General features: G+C 42.7%; 1 protein-coding gene across 1 annotated transcript in view; it reads right to left on the bottom strand.

Moving 5' to 3' along the window:
* Nucleotides 1-506: 506 nt before the first annotated feature.
* The window catches only part of ANOS1 (anosmin 1), a gene marked incomplete at its 5' end in the record, with an annotated part of 214,153 nt that continues 194,233 nt past the window's right edge, over nt 507-20,426 (bottom strand). The window contains 4 exons of the mRNA XM_025209259.1: nt 507-3,736; nt 9,862-10,003; nt 16,084-16,304; nt 17,710-17,881. Coding sequence (XP_025065044.1) covers nt 3,678-3,736; nt 9,862-10,003; nt 16,084-16,304; nt 17,710-17,881 — 594 coding nt within the window. The remainder of the gene's footprint in view (nt 3,737-9,861; nt 10,004-16,083; nt 16,305-17,709; nt 17,882-20,426) is intronic.

The raw sequence follows: 20,426 nt of genomic DNA, 5'->3' as shown, positions 1-20,426 counted from the left end.
AGCTGGGGTACCAAAACAAAATGTTCTTTCTTAAATTGCCTTTAATATTAAGGAAAAATAATCAAATGCACAAACAAGTTAGCTAAATGTCATAATCTTATAATTTGTCATGAGGGAAAAAATAGACAAACAAATGTTCATCTAGGATTCAAATGATAAGTCCACCAGAATTGTACGTAAGTAATACCTAGGTATAAAGACAATATATCTAGAACACACATCAATATCTATATTAGACCTAAATTACACAACAAAATTGGAGGAAAGCAGTCAAATACAAATCATGTAGTGAATTAAACTCCAGTGCTGAGTACAATGTTAACATGAATTAAACTAGGGAATTAGGATAATTATAATATATGCTGTAATATTTTGTAAATGAGGCTTGAGGAATTAGGTACTGAAAGTTGTCAAATCGGTATTGCTAAGTTAAAAAATAAGACAATTACTGGTGTTAAGAATAAATAAGATATGATCCAGTACCCATGTGGTATTGCCTTGACTGATTTTTTAAAAACTGATTCCAGCATCATTAGTTCACAGAAAATATCTGTAGCTAAAAGATGAGTTAAACGGCTAATTAAGGAACAGATTTATAAAGCATGATCTTCTCATTCCATTCTCTCTTCATCTGCCTGTATCTCCAAGCTATAAAGGGTCAGAATATTCTGTCCTTATTCAAGCAAAATTTGTTTCAAAACTATCATTGATATCCCAAGTAGCTGAGGACTGCTCCTATGATAAATAATTTACTATATATTATCACTATACACTATTATCTAACTATGACGATATCATAGGAGAGTAGTATATATAATTTAAAAAATGCTACTTTATATTTTGGTAACATTTTGGTAATATTGGCCCGCTATTCTAAGTATGATGGTCCAGGAAATACATGAGAGACAGGAGTTTATGGGAGTGATGTCTTTTATTGGATCAACTCTATGGCTTCTCCAGATTTATTCTAGTATAACGGAGAGCAGAATCAGGCTGAAAGGGTTAGGCTGATATTGTTACAGGTGCCTTAAAAATGAGAAGCCCAATCCAATCCAATCCAATCTAATCCACCTAAATTTCAAAGGGAAGTTAGGTCTTAACTCCATTAGCCACATTTTAAAATTCATTAGAGCATATATTCACCCCAAAGCTCTTTTCTATCCTTACTTATACCCCATGTAATTCAAATGTGAATGTGGTATTACATGCTGGTCTGCCTCAGATTGCATAGACTTGATTTTTTTTCTTGATGTGCACCTAGCTATATTTGGGCTGCATGATTATGTTTCTGTGGAATGTTGCCCTTCAGCCACTTGAAGCTATCTGCAGCGCTTGCTAGAATGGCATTAAAACTTTTTACATTTTGTAACAGTAACACCAACTCATAAGGTGAGTTTTGTCTATCTCCTTTTTTTGGCTGAAAAGCATGAATAGCCCTTTATACCTTGAGGAATAACTTATCAAGGCTAAAGCCTCATAGCCCAAGAAACAGTTTGGCAAAGTTCTTGCTCCTTGAGTACATTTATCAAAAAGATACCAAGAAAAGTAGAAAGAGAATGGAAGGGTTGACTTCATGTCTCTGAGTTACATTTCTTATTTTCCTAAACTTAGTTAAAAGTTAGAAACCTTAAATGAGCAAACTAGTTTGAAATTATCAAGGAGCTGTTTGACCGTGATAGCATCAGTTTGGAAAGCATTTCTATGCAGATGTACTGTATAGGAATAACTTCTCCAAATGTGCTGCTATATTAAGCACAGCCATGCTCTTGCAATTTCAGATGTAGATGTGTTGTCTTTTTATTTGGTTTCCATCAAAATATACTTGTCATGATGAGCAGAAAATCATTTGCCATTAATATCTGAATTCCCCTAAATTCCTCAGAAAACAGATGAAGTACCAAACCTTTATTTGCAGTTGAATATGATTTTCTTTCCTTTTTGTTTGGTTGTTTTGTTTGTTGTTCTCATTTCATTTTTGTTATGCTTATTTCTTTGCTGCAGAGATTTTTGGAGGATTCCATACAGAGGGTTATTTTTGCTAAAGAAAATCGGAGATGTATTAACTTTATTGGAAGAGCTAAAGCGAATAATGGAATCTTTAGCAGGGAATGCACAAACAGCAACTTTTTGGATATTAGATGCTGCATCTCACAAGTATTGTATGGACAGAGTGTATAGAAACCAAATTCCATGCTTTTGATTATACATCCAACTCATCTCTGTTTATGAATGACGGCTTTCTCTCTGTGTGGGAAATTACTCTAGGCTTTTTACATTGCACAATAGGGCCATCTGCATTTCCTTATGGTTAGAAACAGGGTACCTTCATGCCTACATTTGCAAAATGCATTCAAATAAGCTATTAACCAATGACTTCCAGACACTGTGCACTGTCACTAGTATTTCTATCACCAGAATACCATGCAGCCAATACAGCCATCCTACTATTAAAAAGATCCATGGTGGGAGTGGATATGCACATCAAGAAGTCAAAAAAGCCGTACCAGTACACCTAATCACCAGGGATCCTGGTGCCTATATATATATATGAGACACCAATATATATGGTGTACATTTCATTTAATTTCAAATGAAACACCAATATCTATCTATCTGTGTTTCATTTTAGTCACAGAAAAATTTGGATTTTGGGTTCCTTTTTTTAATCCGAAAATTGGGGATTGTTTTTTATCAGAGTAAACCGGGATCCCTGCTAATCACATAATACACATGCCTCAGAATTGCCATTTCCAAAAATGTGAATGTTAACTGTTTGATTTATAATCACAGAAAATGCAATATTTCTTTCAAATCTCCAAACAGGAGGGTGATGGTGGGGAGAGAGGAATTTTGATTTGCAACAAACATTTTTCCAGGTCCTATGGGAAGTCAGTGGCAGTAAACTACCACCTGAGCTTTTAAAATATCTCAGTGGTCAGTGTTAGCAGATTTTGCTAGCCAGCTTCACGGTATCATATTTTAACATATTGATATTTGATTATTAAAATACATCAGCTACTACAATCTCTATATTTGCTTGCATTTACTAGGGTAAGAGAAGACTTCAGTGCTGGCTGATTGGAAATGTCTATTATTGCTGCTTATATAGTTTGCATTTATTCCCAGTAAATATAGATAATTTTTCATATCAAATTATATTGAAGAAATATAGTAGGGGCTTACCTGGTATAAACTGGCATAGTTTCATTGAATTCAAATGAGCAATGGTGATTCACATTAGCTGAGAATCTAGCACCCAGGTGTTCAAAGGTGTGTGTGTGTGCGCATGTGCGTGAGTATACATATACATGTATATAAATATACACATAAGAAAGTGTCTCAAACATTGTTCCTTAAGATTAGTAAAATCTACTTTAAATATAGGGAGCGAAAAAATATATATTACCATGAACACATTTGATTTCCCAGATGTGCTGAATGGAATGCAATCTTCTGTTAGCGGAATATTGGTGATATTTTCATGTATATTTCACCCTGCCATTGGTACATATACAATTCTTCATACCTAAACTATGTAAAAATAGCTACAGATCATATAAGATGGGAACTTCTTATGGAAAAAAATGGATTCATTGCTATACAGATGTGCATTCTTCTGGTCTTCTTCTGTGAACTCAGTTTCTTTCTCAGTTGTTTGTTAAATCATCTGTAAAAGTCTAGTATTTTTCAGGAGGCGGCCTGTAGTGATGTGGATGGTGTTGCTTTAGATGAGGCCCTAAACAATGAATAGAGAAGTATTATTCAACATATTTAACCTGGTATGTAAATGATATGAAGAGTCTGAAGAGGCTATAAGGTATGAATAGTTTTGAAAACCTGATTTCAAAAAAATGTAAAGTGGGGGTGCACAAAATACAGCCTGCAGCTGCTCTTCTGAAAGAGAACTGTATCCAGTCCATGGCTGCTCTGGCTTTAGGTGCTTCTCGTCCTTCTCCCTTCCCGTTCTGTAGCTGGCTACAGCAGCAGCAGACACTCTCCTCCCCAGCCCAGCCCAGCCCACCCTGTCTCACTTCCCAGTGTAAGCTCCAAGGCAGAGGGTATGAGCTCCTGGTCAGGTTTCTGCCCAGTGAGTCTATCTGTATGCAGCTCCAACTGTGCTGCCATATGCAGACCAGACAGCCCAGCCTTCAGCGAGTTGAAGTTCAGGTAAAGTTTTCCCCACTGGTGGAGGAGGAGGTACAGGGGAAGAACAGGAGCCATGGGTTATCTGGGCCCTGGTGTGCCTGGGCCTGGGCCTGGGCCTGGTAGGGATGCCAACACCACTAACGTAGTGCCATGCTGTGTTCCTGTATGCTGCTTTGGGTTATGTGGGTGCAGCTGGTGTGACTCCTGTTCACCCTGGCCACATGCCAGGAACTTGAGGGGCCCTAGGGAGAAAGGGCCTGGGAGCCAGAGGTTATCTGGGCCCCTCTTTCTCCCTACACCCTTTTCTCTGCCCTGAGTCCCCAGCACACAGCCAGGCCAGTGTTCCTGTGCATTTGATGACCTATTATGAGGGAGGTGAGGGGAGTGCTGACCTGGCCCACAACAGCTCACCAAAACTCCCTCTGGCCTAAGTAATTGCCCACCCTGGCTGTAGAGGAATCTACCCGTGCCAACAGCAATGCATTTGCAGTCTTGATGAATTCGGTGTGATGATTCAAGGGTGAAGGGACCCAAGCAGGTGAATGAAAGAGTATTTTTTTCCTTTTTTGGAGTTTTCTTAAGATTAAGTAGTGCTTAGAAAAAAATCCTAGAAAATGGCATTTCGTTGTAGCCTGACCTCACTGATTCGAGCTACACATTGCTGATAATTTAGGTAGTTATTTGTGTCTAATGAAAAACATCATTTTGTGTTTGGTTGTATCTGCAATCAATAATTTACAACATCAACTAAAATAGCATGCAATGATTTGTAGGCACACTCTTCATATTAGTATACCAACTTAAAATTAGTGGTAGACTAATTTCATCTGGCAATAGTACCAATGTCTAATTCCAGCACCTTTGTAAAGTGTTTCTTTTCTTAGGAACCTCTAAACATAATCCTATTGAGTATCCACTCCTGAGTTGGGGGGGACTAATGGGAACCAGTAACTCAGGGAACTGCTAAAATATGAAGAATCTTTTATCTTTGGATCCTTTGGGTAAAGGGTTTTTTGTTTGTTTGTTTGTTTCTTTTTTCCCATTTGATTAGCAGTGGGTAGGGTCACATAGTCCTCTGAATGAAGAGGACTGAAATTAGTGGTATTCTGCTATGGGAGATATGGAACAGAAGCTTTGAATTCTGTGACATCAATCAGCCTTCCCTTAATGAATGGAACCTCTTGGGAGCTACATGGAATTCTAGATGGAGTAGGTCCTGGCCTACTGTCTTCTCCTCATTAACTACCAACCCAACATTAAATTCCCACCTAAATTAATGCTTCTGAGCAGAGATCCTGGTTTTCTCTGATAATCCTCCCCGCCCCGCCCCCCCAATTTTCAGCTTAAAAAAAGTAACCCAAAATCCCCATTTTTCCATGATCAAAATGAAACACTACTATATCTATCTATGTATTAGTGGTGTTTCATTTTGATCACGGAAAAATGTGGATTTTGGGTTACTTTTTTTAACCCGAAAATAGGGGATTTTTTAAATCAGAGAAAACCAGGATCTCTGCTTCTGAGGCACCAGTTAGTTACTGGATTTCATCTTTCTCTTCTGAGCATGGCTCATTATCAGGATTCTGGATGCATCACTTAGAAGGAGCACTGGCTCAATATTCCCAGGGAGGCAGGACAGGTGTAAAAGGAACAGAAACGGTGTAAGAGGACACACGACCTGTACATATTTGGATGGTTTAAGAGGAATCCTCACATCATTGCTTTGCAAAGGAAGTATACATGCTTCTCCCTGGCTTCTCTGCCACCCGCTAAGGCACTGTTTCTTAACCTTTTCAGGGCTGGGGCTTTTTTTACACCACTTTTTTGAATGTGGCAGCACCTCAACTTAATTTAGTGCTTCTTAACCAGTTGTTGCTGCCTCCATATAAAATTGTCCCATGTGCATGCTGCACAGCCAGCCTGGGAAGAGCTGCGACATATGCACACCCCCTACTCAGGACTCTGATCAGCCTAATGTAGGAAGGATCTGTCACACACTTTTTAGGTGATGCTTAATGCACAGTAGCCCATTTTACTGCACAGTAGACTAATAGCACTTTTTTAATGCAGTGCTTTAAAATGCAGTAAAATAGGCTACTGCACATTAAAACAGTAGATGCACCCTCTGTTTCTAAGAGGAGTGGGAGGCTACAGCCTCCCAGGTCCTACCTGATAATGCAGGCGGAGTGAGTGCATGGCAGTTTTACCTAGCTGCAAGCATGATGCCAGAGCCTGCAGCACAGCACCCCTGGGGGGCGGGGGACTTAAGACTTAAGAGTTATTGAACAAAAATGCAGTGCCAAATTTTTATCCTGCCCTAGTAATATTTTTCAGTCAAGTATTATAGGGACCATGCTGTGACAGCCAGAACTAGAGGGATTAATAAGCAATAAATATGTGCTTCTTGGAGGCATTTGGTATTTTGCCTAAACAGGTAATATTAGTTAATATAGGCTTGTAAGTTTGTAAACTGCAAATGTAACTTGTCTGTCATAAGTTTAACCAAAATGACAAATTAACTGTTCATGGAACTGACTGGGCCCCATAGGCGAAGCTGTAGCTGTAAGATTAGGAGACACCAATGGTTTTTTGCTCAGGGTTCAGCCTTGATGATAAAAACTGCTTGGCACACCCAACACATTCTAGGAAAGCATATCCCAAGAAAGCATATTCAAATGAAACCTAAAAGGGGTTGGGGCGTAGGCGGGGCAATGTCAATTTCAAACCTAAAGGTGCTTCATTGTAATTTGCTTATTGGATAAACCCGAGTCTGGGTAGTAACATTTTATGATAATTTTTAACACCTTTCAATTCCATAGGGTAACAGCTATAGGGCAACATTGTGAGTGGCTCTGAGGCCAACATATTAGCATAAGACTAGGTATAAAAAGCACGTGCATCAGGTAACCAGCAGGAAGGAGGGAACAGAATGGTCATTTCTGTTCCATGCCCAGACCCCAGACTCCTGGTGTGAGTGAGGATCGGATCCTGATCAAGGGATCTTCCCCGGTAACCCTCTGACAGTGTTGATTGGGGACGCCTGACTTCGCTGGAATCACTTGACACGTACCTGGCATTGAAGGACTATCAGTAAGTTGCCAACCCATGTCTGTCTATCTGGTGTTTTGAACAGCCCAGTGGATAATACCCTCGCAGTTGGCCTGCAACAGAATTGATCTATCTGTTGTTATTATCTGTTGTTATTATTTACTATTAGCTCTTTAATACTGCATTATCTGCTTATTGCATTTATCTTTCTGTTACCTGTTGTATGTGTGTAAGCTATAATAAATTTGCCTTTGCTTCACTCCCAACTTTGCCTCCTCGATCCGAAACTGAATCAAACAGCCCAGTTGGCCTGTGATAAAACTGATACACTCACAGTGCCCAGCTGGTCTGTGACACCATGCCCCAAAAGTTAGAAGATAGTTAATATTTCCTTTCAGTTTATGAGGTGCTAAGATGCCAGTTAATGCCAATTGTTATGGAATGTGTATGTCTGAGTGTGGGATCTGTACACATGGAAATATATATCACCAAGCTCTGCATATCAGTTGCTTTAAAGCCTGGCTAGTACAGGTTTTTGATCACTTCCAGTTTGGCCTGGATTTCAGATAGCAATCTACAGGTGAGAGGTTCTGTTTCCAAATACACTGATTCTTTTAGAGCTCTTAATTCCTATATTCCCTCAATTATTATATTTTTTTGCATTTCTCCTGGATCATCTTTTTATCTCACTGTTCCTTATCCTTATATCTTTGTTTGCACACAAAGCAGTACACTGATTGCAATATAAGATTTTGGTTTCATTACTATTGTAGTCCATAACAACCACAACAACACCTGAGACAATACTACCAGAACATTTAAGTGGCCTTCCTGCATTTATTACTTTCCTGAGAGAGCAAGCTGGATGTATTGAGTAATGAAAGCTGATACACAGCATGTTCCTACTGATCTCTGTTACAGGGATGTAAATATGGTTTTTAAAATTATCCGCTTAACCTCCTCTATTTCTATCAGTTAAATGGTTAACCGATAATACATACCTAGTCCCAGCTGGGGGTAGAGAACCCTGGCCCGGTGGCCACCCTGCCCCAACCCACTATGGGGGAGGGCCCACAGCCACATTGCCCAGAGCAACATGGGGAACCAGGGGCTGCACAAAGACCTGTTGGACACAGCTGCTGCTCTCTGAAACCTTTGATGAGGGGGTGAGGGTAATGAAGATGGAAAGCCTCGATAGACAATACAGCCCACGAGAAGGAGCAAGTGAGGTACTTTCCCAGCTGCTGGAACCGCAAATGCACTGGGAGGGAGACAGCAGGCACTGCAAGCAGGGGTTGGGTTTAAACTTTAAGAAACCCTCTTATCTCCCTTCAGACCTGTTTCTAATTGCTTAACTGACAAATCATTAGGCCTCCCACTGTTTTCCTCTTTAACCTCACAGCCTACAGGTACTAATCCCTTCTCCCTCTCCCATTCCCTCTTCTCCTCCTCCTTCCTCCCTCCCCTCCTGCCTGCCTTACTGCCTTCCTGTACCTGAGGCACCAGGCCACTTCCATTCCCACCAGACTGCGCCATGCACTAAATGTTGTTAACTGGTAATGCATTACTAGTATAACTATACTTACCATTTAAGTGTTTAAACATTTAGGATTTCACATCCCTACTCTGCTATCAGTAAAGGGGATTTGTCTGTTTTTTAACAGAGCCAATATCTGTGTAATAGATTATTAGATTTTGTACCAGAATGTTTCTCACTGTCTCTTGATTCACTGATTGTGACTATGATTTTTAAACCATTGTTACATCTCTCCCAAGGCACAATATTGCAATATCTCCTTTAGGATGAGAAGGAAGCATTAGAGATTATGGGAACCAATGATAGATTGGATGCAAAAAGAGGTTATAAGAAGAATCATCATCATTCAAGCTCTGAGTACACTGAAGCATGGATCCAGCCTGAACAGCTGTGTCATTTGGCCCATGGGGCCAGATCCGGAGTGTGGAGCCACGTCATCTGGGGCAGGAAATTTGCCAGTGGAATGAGCAGTGGTTGCTGCAATTAATATTGCCACTATCAAATTTCCAGCCATTCCAAGTGACCTGCGAACCAGCTTCAAGCTCCAGCTCTAGCCTATGAGGAGCCCCACACTACTTATCCAGCCCACAAGACCCCTGCTCTAAAATACTGAGTTCACTTACCTTTATATAAAATGGAAGAATACAATGATAATTATGCAGTAAATATACAACAAAATTTTTGGAGGATCTAGTGGTTCCTCCAAAGCCTATGGCTGTTGGACTTCCTGTACCCAATCTCATCTAAAATCAGAACATAGCAGTTCTGGATGTATCAAGTCCCTGGGAATTATAGGCGTCATAGGCATATGCCACACAGACTGGTCAAAAACCTGGCAAATACTAGACTACAGAAACTGAACAAATGAAAAGGCTTAATTTGATCCCTTCATTGCTGCTGCATGGAGGACTGGAGTTTAAAAACTACTGAGTTTCTAACAGTACATCTCATTTTAAGCACAAGGAGTATCACTGGATTCAATACAATCATTAAACCCAGAACAATCTATTTAGGTGTAGGCACTGAAGAGAGGGCAAGGGTGCTAAAAACTCAATTAGAGTGGTAGAAAATGTTTTCAATATTTTTCACTGCACATATCAAGCACACTACTGTAAGCTTACAGTACTTACTATGGGATGAAAATGGTGGCAAGTCAGGCGTTCGGAACGATTTTATTGTAGCTGGTCCCTCCCCACCTGTTGTCAGTACCTGCACTTCTAATCGGTAAAGCATCGATGGCCTCAAATTGGACACTGTCAGCACATAATGATCCTAAAAATATATGAATGAAACAAATCTTATGACTGCTAAAATTAATACATACAGTTGCTCCATCTGGAAGTTATGCATTTAGTACATGTTATCATTCCCATAAATATGCATCTGTTTGAAAAATTAAGTAACACCCACAGTTGATTTTCCTACAATTTTAGGATTGCGTACATTCATTATTCAGCTCACTGCTTTGTTTTAGGCTGTACCTAAATGGTTGACATCATTGTTTAACAGAACAAGAATCTGAAACACAGTCAGTTGTCAGTTTTCACCCACAGGATTTTGTATTTTCTCCTTTTGCTTTATAATACAATTTCCCCCATAGTTTTTAAGACGTCATTTGTGCTTTTAGTGAAGCCAGTGCCTTATGAATCTAAATTCAGTTCTGTAGCCCAGGTCTGTCCAACTCTTGGCCTCTGAGGCGTTAATTTGCAGCCCACAAGCCCCCACCCAGTTGCTACTACCCCCCTCCCCAACTGCTGCTGTTACTACTGGGTTTCTGGGCTCCTCCTACTGTCCCAACTTCCACTTCTTATCCCTGCCCCTGGCACAGCCCGTGAGGGCCAAGGGAATCCATATAGCCTGTGCAACTGGGGTGTCCATGAGGTCTTGAAGGCCTCCACAGCATGTAGTTGGTGGGGCATGTGGGCATCAGCCACTAAAAAATTGAACAGCACTGTTCTAATTAGTTCCTCAAAATTAGTATCTATCATTAATGTTGGTTATTGGTAAGTTTTATTTATTTTGCAGCTAGCAAGTCTACCACATGCCTCACAAAATATTTTACAGAAGCTGAGGTCTGTCTTGATTTGTAAACTAATGCCAATTTTGGATCTAGAAGCAGAGCTATAGCTGATAGGAATTTGTGTGTTTCCTTTGACTTCAGTAGAACTGTACCAAGTTAAATCAACTGAGACTTTAGTCCTGATTTTTAATCCCTTTTTAAAATGATGGTGGGGGAAGGTGGGTATTGGTTCAGATTAATTCAGATTGCTTTCATTTCAACACTTGCATTTTATGTGGTCATTTACACCTCTGCAAGACAAATTCAGTTTAGGTGTAGATTACTTGTTATATAAGAATGACTGTGACGGATTAGTGACTAATTACCACAGAAGGAGCAAAGTGGCAAAGAATCAAATCCTTGGTTTAGCTTTTCCCAAGTGCATTAGGACCCAAGAAGTACCCTACAGACCAGTGCAGTAGGACTGTAGGATGAACAGCATTAAACAGTGCACAAATGTATACACGATGCACACTTTGCCATATTAAAACTTGCCAGAAAATTACACAGCAATTCCTTCAAACAGGCACTGTCCATAGCCCATAGTGTGCAGAGCCCATTTGGAAGGGTGCGGGGCCCCTTTTGGGGGGGGGGGGGGGGGGGGGGGGGACCCAAAAAACCAGGGCTCTGCAAATAACTAACTTTTTACTTCTCTGCACACCCAGATCACCACTGCTGGAGCCCCAGGAGGTTCCCAGGACCCCAAGTAAAGCTGCTGGGGCCAGTCCAGGTACTGGCCCCAGCCTCCTCTACCCTACTCTCCTCTTCTGTACCCTGGGAGGGGGAAGTCCATGCCCTTACCAAGAGGCTAGAACCTGCCTTGGAGGAATAAGGCTCTTAATCCCTCCTGCCAGAGCTGTTCTACTTTATATATTATACTTCAATAGCCAAAGGGAAAAAAGAGACTCTGCAACTATAGTTCTTATCTCCTCCTCTGTGTTGTTCACCTAGCCCATACTACTGGGAAAATTTGACCTGGGTTCATAGATAATGTAGTATATAGCTCATTAGCAAAAAGAACACATTTGCATTTTGGTTGTGGGGGAGCAAATATTAGACTGCATCCCACCAGTTTGAAACCAGTCTGTGTGTGATTAACTTTCGTTATGTTACAGGTATAGACTAAATTTGTATGCCAAACTTCTGGCTGTTAGAGTTATAGGCTGGTTTCTGATTACTTATACTGATAAAGTGTAATGTCTGTACCTGGCCATAGTGAAAGCTTGTTGAGCCCAAGGTATTTCAAACAAATCATTTCAGATTTAATGAGCTGGTATTGTCTAACAGAAGAAATAAATCAGATTTCTGACCAGTTCTGTTTCAGATGCAGGTGCCCCAATCTATCTCGAAGAAGTTAACGAACAGACTCCAAGGTTGTGTCCACATGAGCATGGACCTTGCACCACTGCTACTTGTTCCTAGGGAATGCCTGTGCCATGTGCTTTGGTGCAACAAGTTACTAGAACATACACTTTGGTGTGGGGCAAATTTACCCTGCCCACCTCCTCCTGGATCTTCAGCCAGGGGGATCTAGAAGCTGGGGCCAGCACCTGTGCTGGGCCCAGCAGTATACAAAGCTGGAAAGCAGCTCAGGGTTACTTGCCCTCAGGAGCTTCTGAGGCCCAGCCACTTGGTACCTAGGGACACTAGTCCCTTGTGCCAGATGGACTGCTGAAGCAGTCCTAACCTAGAGAGGCCCCTGCACCTGCTACCCACTGCAGCACTCTGGCAGTGGGGGCTGCTGCCTGGCTGTGACCTACTACCATCTGCAACAGCATCCACTCCCTTGGACCTGAGGCCCTATGGTTGCGTGCCTGCCAGACCCAGATGGGGATGGCATGGCCATCTGGGCTATGGGATAGTCACTGCAGCAGAGCCTTCTGCACCTCTGGGCCAGCTGTCAGTGGGCCACGGCTGCACAGTTGGCCTTTGGGAGGCACTGCTGTCATGTCTTCTAGTGCCCTTACTCTGCCATCTGGGCACCTATTGCCTGGAAAATGTGCTCATTGAGGTGGTCCACTTTGAACGGTTGAAGTGTGTCCTCTTGGCCCCAAATGGCCAGGAGATCAGCCACCTTGTCTGCCCTCCAGCTGGATCCCTGGTGCTGGCCCTGGGCAGGCTCCTCTGTCCAGATTTCACCACTTGCCTCACCAACAGGGATTCTGGTATTCCCTGTTTAAGAACGGCAAATTCTCTGATAAATGCCCCAAATGTTGTCATTTAAATACCCCAAATCTGTGTTCTTCCATGATTAAAATGAAATGCCACTATATAGACAGAGATTAGTTGGCTGATGTGTTATTGACATATTTACAATTATAAAGCAATTTGGAAGCTCACCGATATCTCTATCATCATAATAAAATGAATTCTAAATATCTATACACTTTGGCATTTGATTTTGGTTTTTTTTCATAGAAGAATCAGATCTGCCCTTGACCCCTTCGCTCACCAGGATGTCGGACATAGAGCAGCACAGGATGCAAGTGCCCTGCCCCTTTCCCCTCACTCCCAGCCCACAGCCCCTCTAGTGCCCCTCACTAGCAGCCCCTGCCTGCCCCTCACTACCTTTTTCCTGGCAGCAGTTCTGTCCCAGCACCAGGACATGAGTCCAGCTGCAGTTGTCCTACCAGCTGTTTTGTGGTTTTGAGCAGTGCCAGCCCTTACTGTTCTGCTCCCTGTGCCTGTGCCCAGGCCTCAGAGATCCTCATACCGTTCCTTGGAAGCCCTTGACTGAGACTCAGGGACTAGCCTGGGCAAGCCCCTTCACTTCCAAGCCAGCCACCCCCTGTACAGGCTGCTTTAGTGGTATGGGGGGGCTCTAGGACTGGTTCTGGTAGCCGCTCCTACCTGGAGTGCTCCCCCATCCCCAACCTCCATTTCTCTCTCACCCACACACGCCCTTGCTTCCAACTACACCCCTCCCCCAGACAATCATCCCCCCACCCTCAGTAGTTCCTGGGAACAGGAGCCCCTGTAGGCTGGGGCTGCATGTTCTAGGACCGATGGTTTGTTGCGGGGGGTTGGGAGGGTTTGTGGGTGGTGTAGGGGTGGGTGTAGAATTTGTGGGGGTGAGGTTTGTGGGGGAAGTTTGTGGAGGGGGTGGGATTTGTGGGTGGGTTGTGGGGAGGTTTGCAAGTGTGGGGCTTGTGGGTGTGTGTGAGGGGTTTGTGGGGGTGCTTTGGGGGTGTGTGGTTTGTGGGTGGGGATGTGGAGTTTGTGGGTGGATTGTGGGGGGGTTGTGGGTGTGGGGGGACTGTGTGGGGGTGAGGAGGGTTGTGTAGGAGTGGTGGGTCCCTTGCGCACCCCCCTGCACAGCACACAGCCTTCCCTCCCCTGCAGCAGCATCAGTGGGCTGTTGGTGTGCTCGTGGTCTGCTGTTGGCAGAACCCCCCATGGTGCATGGTAGTGCCTGAGACCCTGGGAATTTATGTGGTGCATGAAGTCAGCCCCACCTGATGGTATGTGACTTTGGGCAGGACCGGGCCAGCTTCTGCTGCCCTCCAAGGCACTGCATGCAGAAACCATGTGCCATCGTGCCGGGTGCAAATAGCCAGCCCAGCCTGCTGGTATATGACTTTGGGCAGAACCAGGCCAGCTCCTGCTGCCATCCCTAGCACTGCACATAGGAAACATGCACCATTGGGTCAGGCCAACTTCATGGAGGCAGAAGCCAGTCCAGCCCAATGGTGCGCATATCTTGCGTGCAGTGCTGGGAGCCCCGGGTAGCAGCAAGAGCTGGCCTGGTGTTGGCTGAAGGCGTGTGCTAGTGGGCTGGGGCCAGCTTTGTTCACCATATGGAGGCCCTGGATGTCAGGTGGTGCTGTGTGCCACTGGGCGGCTCTGCCAGCAGTGGGCTGTGAGTGCCCTGATGTCCCACTGACGGCTGCTGCTGCTGTGGTGCTTATGGGGGGGCGGGGGTGTGCATCATGTGAGGGTGCGGGCAGGGGACCCACCCCTCTCTCACAATTCCCCCCCACCCCAACAACTCCCCCATCCCTACACAGTCTCACTCACCCCCACATCCCTGCTTACTAGGGACAGAGCTTGAGTCCGAGCCACTGCTGCCAGCCTTGCCCTGCTTCTATTTGCATGATGAAGCAGTGTGCTGGAGCAGAAGAGGCACCTGGCAGGCATAGAGATGCTCTGGCTGGGTGCTAGAGCATCTCTTTGGAGGACCCAGCCTCCAGTTGCTTCAGGGCATGCTCCAGGAGTGAGCCCTGGGCTGCTTTTTTCTGGCTTTTTAATTGTTTTTTATACCAGGATTTCCCAGTATCAAACTCAGAGTCTGCACTGCAGATATGCAGTATGGAGAACATTTTTTTGTTCCTAGCATGTCTCCAGTGGCATCTCAGACTGCTTTGAGATGCCTCAACAGGCACATGGTCGCTCATCTAGATGCAGCCCAACTGTCTTTGCATCAAGTTCAGGGTGCTTAAACAGTTTTCTCTGCCTGTGCTTCTGACTGCAGTGGAGCTTGCTGCCATCTCATCTTGAGTGAACTCTTACCTGTTTACAGATGTCACAGAGTAACTAAAAGCAGCAAGACCACCTTGCGCAAAAAGAGAGAGAGTACAGATTAAACAGAGACCTATGCCTCATTGAAACTGTGTCACTGCTGATGGTACAAATTTGCACTACAGGGAAATTTGTTTCCTTAGAATGACTGTCCAAAGACTCTACTGAGTGTCTCTCAGGATATCAAAGACTTTGCAATTACTTGTTACCATTGAAAAAGAACAACTTGATCATCATAAATGTCTATTACTGAAGAAATGATCTCTGCCTCTCTGAAGATATCTGTCTAATACAGCTGCTAATTTAACAATTTGTCATATTATAATACATGTTGTGTTATCAAGAAAAGCAGTTGGGCTTTAGACATATCCTCAGCAAAAAAGAAAAATGAATATATTACTGCATAAACTCATGTAGAGCTGGAGAACCCAGGGCACTTTTACATGTGCTCCAATGCATTCAGATTAGAACATGTCAGAGCAGGCTCAGATTAATTGAGTCTCCTGGAGCGTTCTAATCAAAACGCTCTAGCGTGCTGCAGCTTTTCCTGTATTCAGCGTCCCACATTTCAAAATGGCAATGGGGCTGCTTTAACTAAAGTTTGTTGAATGAGCTTTAGTTAGTTAGTAGCCACTCTAATTAAAACGCCTACCACCCCCAACCCCAGAGCACATGTATAGGCACCCCCAATGTACAGTATCTAATTCCTTATTAAAAATACAAGCCATGCATGTATATACAATTGCCCAAGCACTGAAAAGAAAAACATACTTACTGCTGGCAATATTTGTGACTGTGAAATGATGCTATTGGGTAAGCTGTTCTGTCTGCTTTCTGTAGTGACCTCTGCCCAAGTGACCTGAAACCCTGTCATGGGCTGATGAAGATTTGCTTTTGATATCTTCCAGGAAAAGTGACCAGTAATGTTACCTTCCTGAACAATGAAAGAGGCAGACAGATTCTCCGGTTTGGCTAACACTTTGGGAAGAATTTGTGCTGTAAAAAGACATGGTAAAAAGTTAAGTCAAACTCTGAGCACTATTTGAAGTAATACAGTATTAGTATATTTTGAGATCCCAAAGTCACACTCAGATTCTTGCCATGTGTATTTCTATATTCAATTTACATAGGATCCTAACAACTTTTTGCCATTTTAAAATCAGAGTAAATCATATTTCATTTGAATCCTGGACAAAATTCCAAGTTCAAAACCTGGTCCCCTTGGTTAGAGATGATATAAGTTGCGACCTATATGATCGGTAGGGAATAAAAGCATGGACTTCTCAGAATAAGAAACTGTATTTTCTTTACTGTGTTTTAGGCCACAATATCTTCTCTTCAGGGTATGGAGTATCAGAAAACTTGGAGTATCATGCAATTTGGGGAAGGAAAAAGAGCAGGGGGAAGGGAGGAGGAAAGAAATCTCTGCATAAATCAACAACAGGTCTGACATTAGCCTTGATAAAGGCCATCTAAACAGGAAATTGTATAAACTCAGTTTAGGAGAGCTTCAAGGAAATTTTGCACAACTGTTTCAGGCAGAAATTATTCATTTTGATTTTTCACTTGCCATTCATTCAGTCAATTATACCTGTGAGAAGTGAATAAAAATAGAAGACTTTATGCTTACTTTGCACAGATGTAAATGGCACAAGGTACAAGGAATTAGCATATCAGGATCACAACCTTAGGTCTTGTCAAAATGAAAGATGAGTGTTTGTTGGTTTGTTTTTATAAAAGTTAAGATATTAATTTAAACTGATACAAGTATACTAGTATTATCATCGGTATGGAGACTGTTATGCTGTGAGTGGGATTTTATTTTGGCTTATGCTTGGGAGGAGAGTTAACCAAAACCAAACCAGGTCACTAGTCTTATAATGGGAAGATTCATAAGGCACCTTATAGTGGTATAACCACCCTCTGTAGTTATAGAACAGGTATTGATATATAACAGGTGTTTTTCTGTGTTAACAAGTTGTTTTAATTAAGTATTCTATTGCTTAAAAATATAAAGCAATTTAATGTGTAACTGTACCTTGATATATATATTTAAATAAACCCATGACATTCTTTAAATAATGAAGTAGCACTGTAGTAACCTTGTTAGGTTGGCAAAACTATACACCTACATATTTAATTTTATTCTATTTGCAACATGCAAAAATTCCAAAAATATTTGGAAAACAAATAATGCTAAAGTAATTCTGTGGAGAATGACTGCTCTCTGACTTTTGTGAAAGATTAGCCCCTAGGCCGGTATTAATTGAGGTACATAAAACAATTAAATTCTATTTGTTTATAAACTTTCAAGATGTTTTATACAGCTTGGTTTAACTTGATATACTTATGTACTTATTCACTTGAATCTTTCTGGTGAGTTCTTTAGATCATAACTTACCTCCTTCAGTTGGGCAGCTAATGTGCTTGTGATTTTTTCCCTTAAGAACAGAGCAAGGTGGCGTGGTAAAGAAAATACTTTCAGCTTTGAAACGGCCTTTAGATTTTGTGGGCTGAACAGTCACTTTGTATTTGCATAAAAATGACAGGTCCTTAAGAATAATGTAGTTTTCCTAGACCAAGAAAGACAGAGTATGTTGCATACAAATCTCTTTTAAAAATATGGTTGTCAGAATGTTTTTTCTGATATACTTGTCACATGCAAATGTAGCTTTTATTCAGAGAACAAACAAATACATTCATATAATTATGATTAATTATATTCAGAAAATATGATCATGGTGATTAGATATTTTTTTCCACAATACCTTAGTCGTGCTGTATTAAAGCAACTCACTTTTATCACTTGGAACAGTCCCCTGTCTATGATGGCAGTGGCAATGGGAGAGTGAGGATGTAAATAGTAATCCAATTTAACAGAGTAAGAAAGCTGCCCTGAAAGACATTCTTAGTTCATGTTTAATAACTACTTTTAAGATGCATACAAGTTCCAATAAGATGTTACACATCCATTTCCTTGAGTTCATTCACCTCCATTATTCCTCTGTAAAAAGGGTTAGCAATGTTTTCTGGCTGAAGACTAGACTGACCTACACCAAGTCAGATGCAGGCAGAACAGCAGGTGTTGGGACCATTCACCACTGCTGCCTCTGCTGTTTGTTCCTATAGCACACAGGGGAAGTGCCCACAGCTGGCACTTGTTCCCACAATATAATGGGGAAAACATGAAGAGATGTGGTGGCTTCAAAACGGCATTTAAAGGCCTGGGTTTTTGGGGGAATTGGTTTATAGGTACAGATATACGCATTATAAGGGGCCAAGATGGGCAGCAGGGGTTAAATGGATTTCTAAAGACCTTGGGAGACACGCACACAGCTTCTAATGGCCCTGAAAGTAGACGGTCTGTCTAGCACAACAAGGACACACAGTCTAGGAAACAGCCTGGGAAGCAAAGGAAGTATGTACCATACCGTTCCATAAGACAAGATAAGTGACACCAGCAACAAGGTCTCAGAGAGCAGGGAGGCCTAAGTCCCAGTTTTGGGGGAACAGACCAAATTAGAAGAATGCCTGGGAAGCTATGTGGATGTGTCACCACAGAGAGACAGCCAACCAGAGATAGCCACGGATGAAGAGTCATCAGGAGTCATAAGGGGGAAGGAGAATACAAAAGCAAAGACTTGAGAGTAACAGAGGGTCCTTCTCATCCCTCCCGTCCCTCCCTGTTCTTTCTCGTCCCTCCCTTTGTCCTGTCCCTCCCCATTTTGCTCCCTGAGAGGGCCTCCCATCCCTGTCCCCTGGGAAGGGTCCCCAAGGCCACCATGGACAGAGGGCATACACCAGTGGCCTGTCTCATGCACGTCACTGGAGGGGGGCTGTGGGCCTCGGTATCTCACCTCCAGACTGCTGACACCTAAGAGAGAGGGCCTCAGAGTGAAGCCTGCATCCTAACCAGATTTACTTTGACTCTGATGACAGCCCTAGGATTGGTAGATATAGATTTGTTTGTATTGTTGCTTTTTTTGTTTTTACTCTGTATCAATAAATCTGCCTATTATTGACCAGCAGATGTTGTGGTTGGCCTGAGGGTTGTGCCCGCCCAGAACAAAGGTATAGGGTCTGGGTCCAAATCCAGCGTCAACAATTGGCGACTCCACTGGGACACAAAGGCAGTAACCTGACCAATGAGAGAATTTATTGATGCAGAGTGATCTATTCTAGAGAGGTTAGCTGAGACTTGTAGTAAGGTACACCTGGATGGTAATTGTGACTAGGGTTGTGAATGTTATGCAGGAGATGTTGTTTGTTACTGCTAACGAGGAGACTTTGTTTATCTGGGTGAGGCAGAGTACTGGACATGGTTACATGCTGTGGTCTGCTTGGGATTAAGTAGGAACCTCCCATTGTGTTTGCAATAGGAAGCTAGGGAGCAGAGAAAGTCATCTCTCTGCTGGAAAGGCTGTGTGAATGAAGAGAGTCCTTTGGCTCTAGGGTCCTTGGGAAGGGCTACAGTTTTTTATGGATGGTTACAAGAGCAGTTGTTTGTTTTCTGAGGAGTTTGTAAGGTGTAGATTACAAGTGCAGGTTATGGCAAGGCAGAGTGTTGTGCAGGCAATGCAGCTTCAGAGAGATCAGAGACAGAGGAATGTGAGACAGATACTCTGGGATCCCGTGTGCATCAGAAAATAGAGGCAGGAGATGGCACAGAAAAAGACAGGGTATGTTACTGTACCCCTGTTCAGGCAGTGGCAGATAATTTGTGATTGGAAGTGAGGGGAAACTTGGTTCTCCCCCACCCCCCATTCCAGGAACAGTGAAGGGCCTAGAAGAGATAGAGATTGTTACAGGAGCATAACAGCTTGTCTTGGGAAACATCAGGGTACAGCTGTGTAAACAGAGATCAGTGCCCAGAATGACTTTAAGTTGGAAAGAGGAGTGAGCTTATCAGAGACATGTTTTGTTTCTTCTCTGCAGACACTTAGTTGGAAGGTTTCCTTTTTGAGGTAGTAGGAGCTTTTCTGAAGGGATTGTGTGTGGTGTGCAATTCATTACCACAGTCTTTTGGAGGTAGCTTTCTTGGTCCTAGAATGGGGCTTGCTCGTGTGTGTGTGTGTGTGTGTGTGTGTGTGTGTGTGTGTGTGTGTGTGTGTGTGTGTG

Source organism: Alligator sinensis, unplaced genomic scaffold, assembly GCF_000455745.1.
Source record: "Alligator sinensis unplaced genomic scaffold, ASM45574v1 scaffold312_2, whole genome shotgun sequence".
Lineage (NCBI taxonomy): Eukaryota > Metazoa > Chordata > Crocodylia > Alligatoridae > Alligator > Alligator sinensis.
Note: the sequence above shows the minus strand (reverse complement) of the source record. Positions and strands in the feature narration are given on the sequence as shown.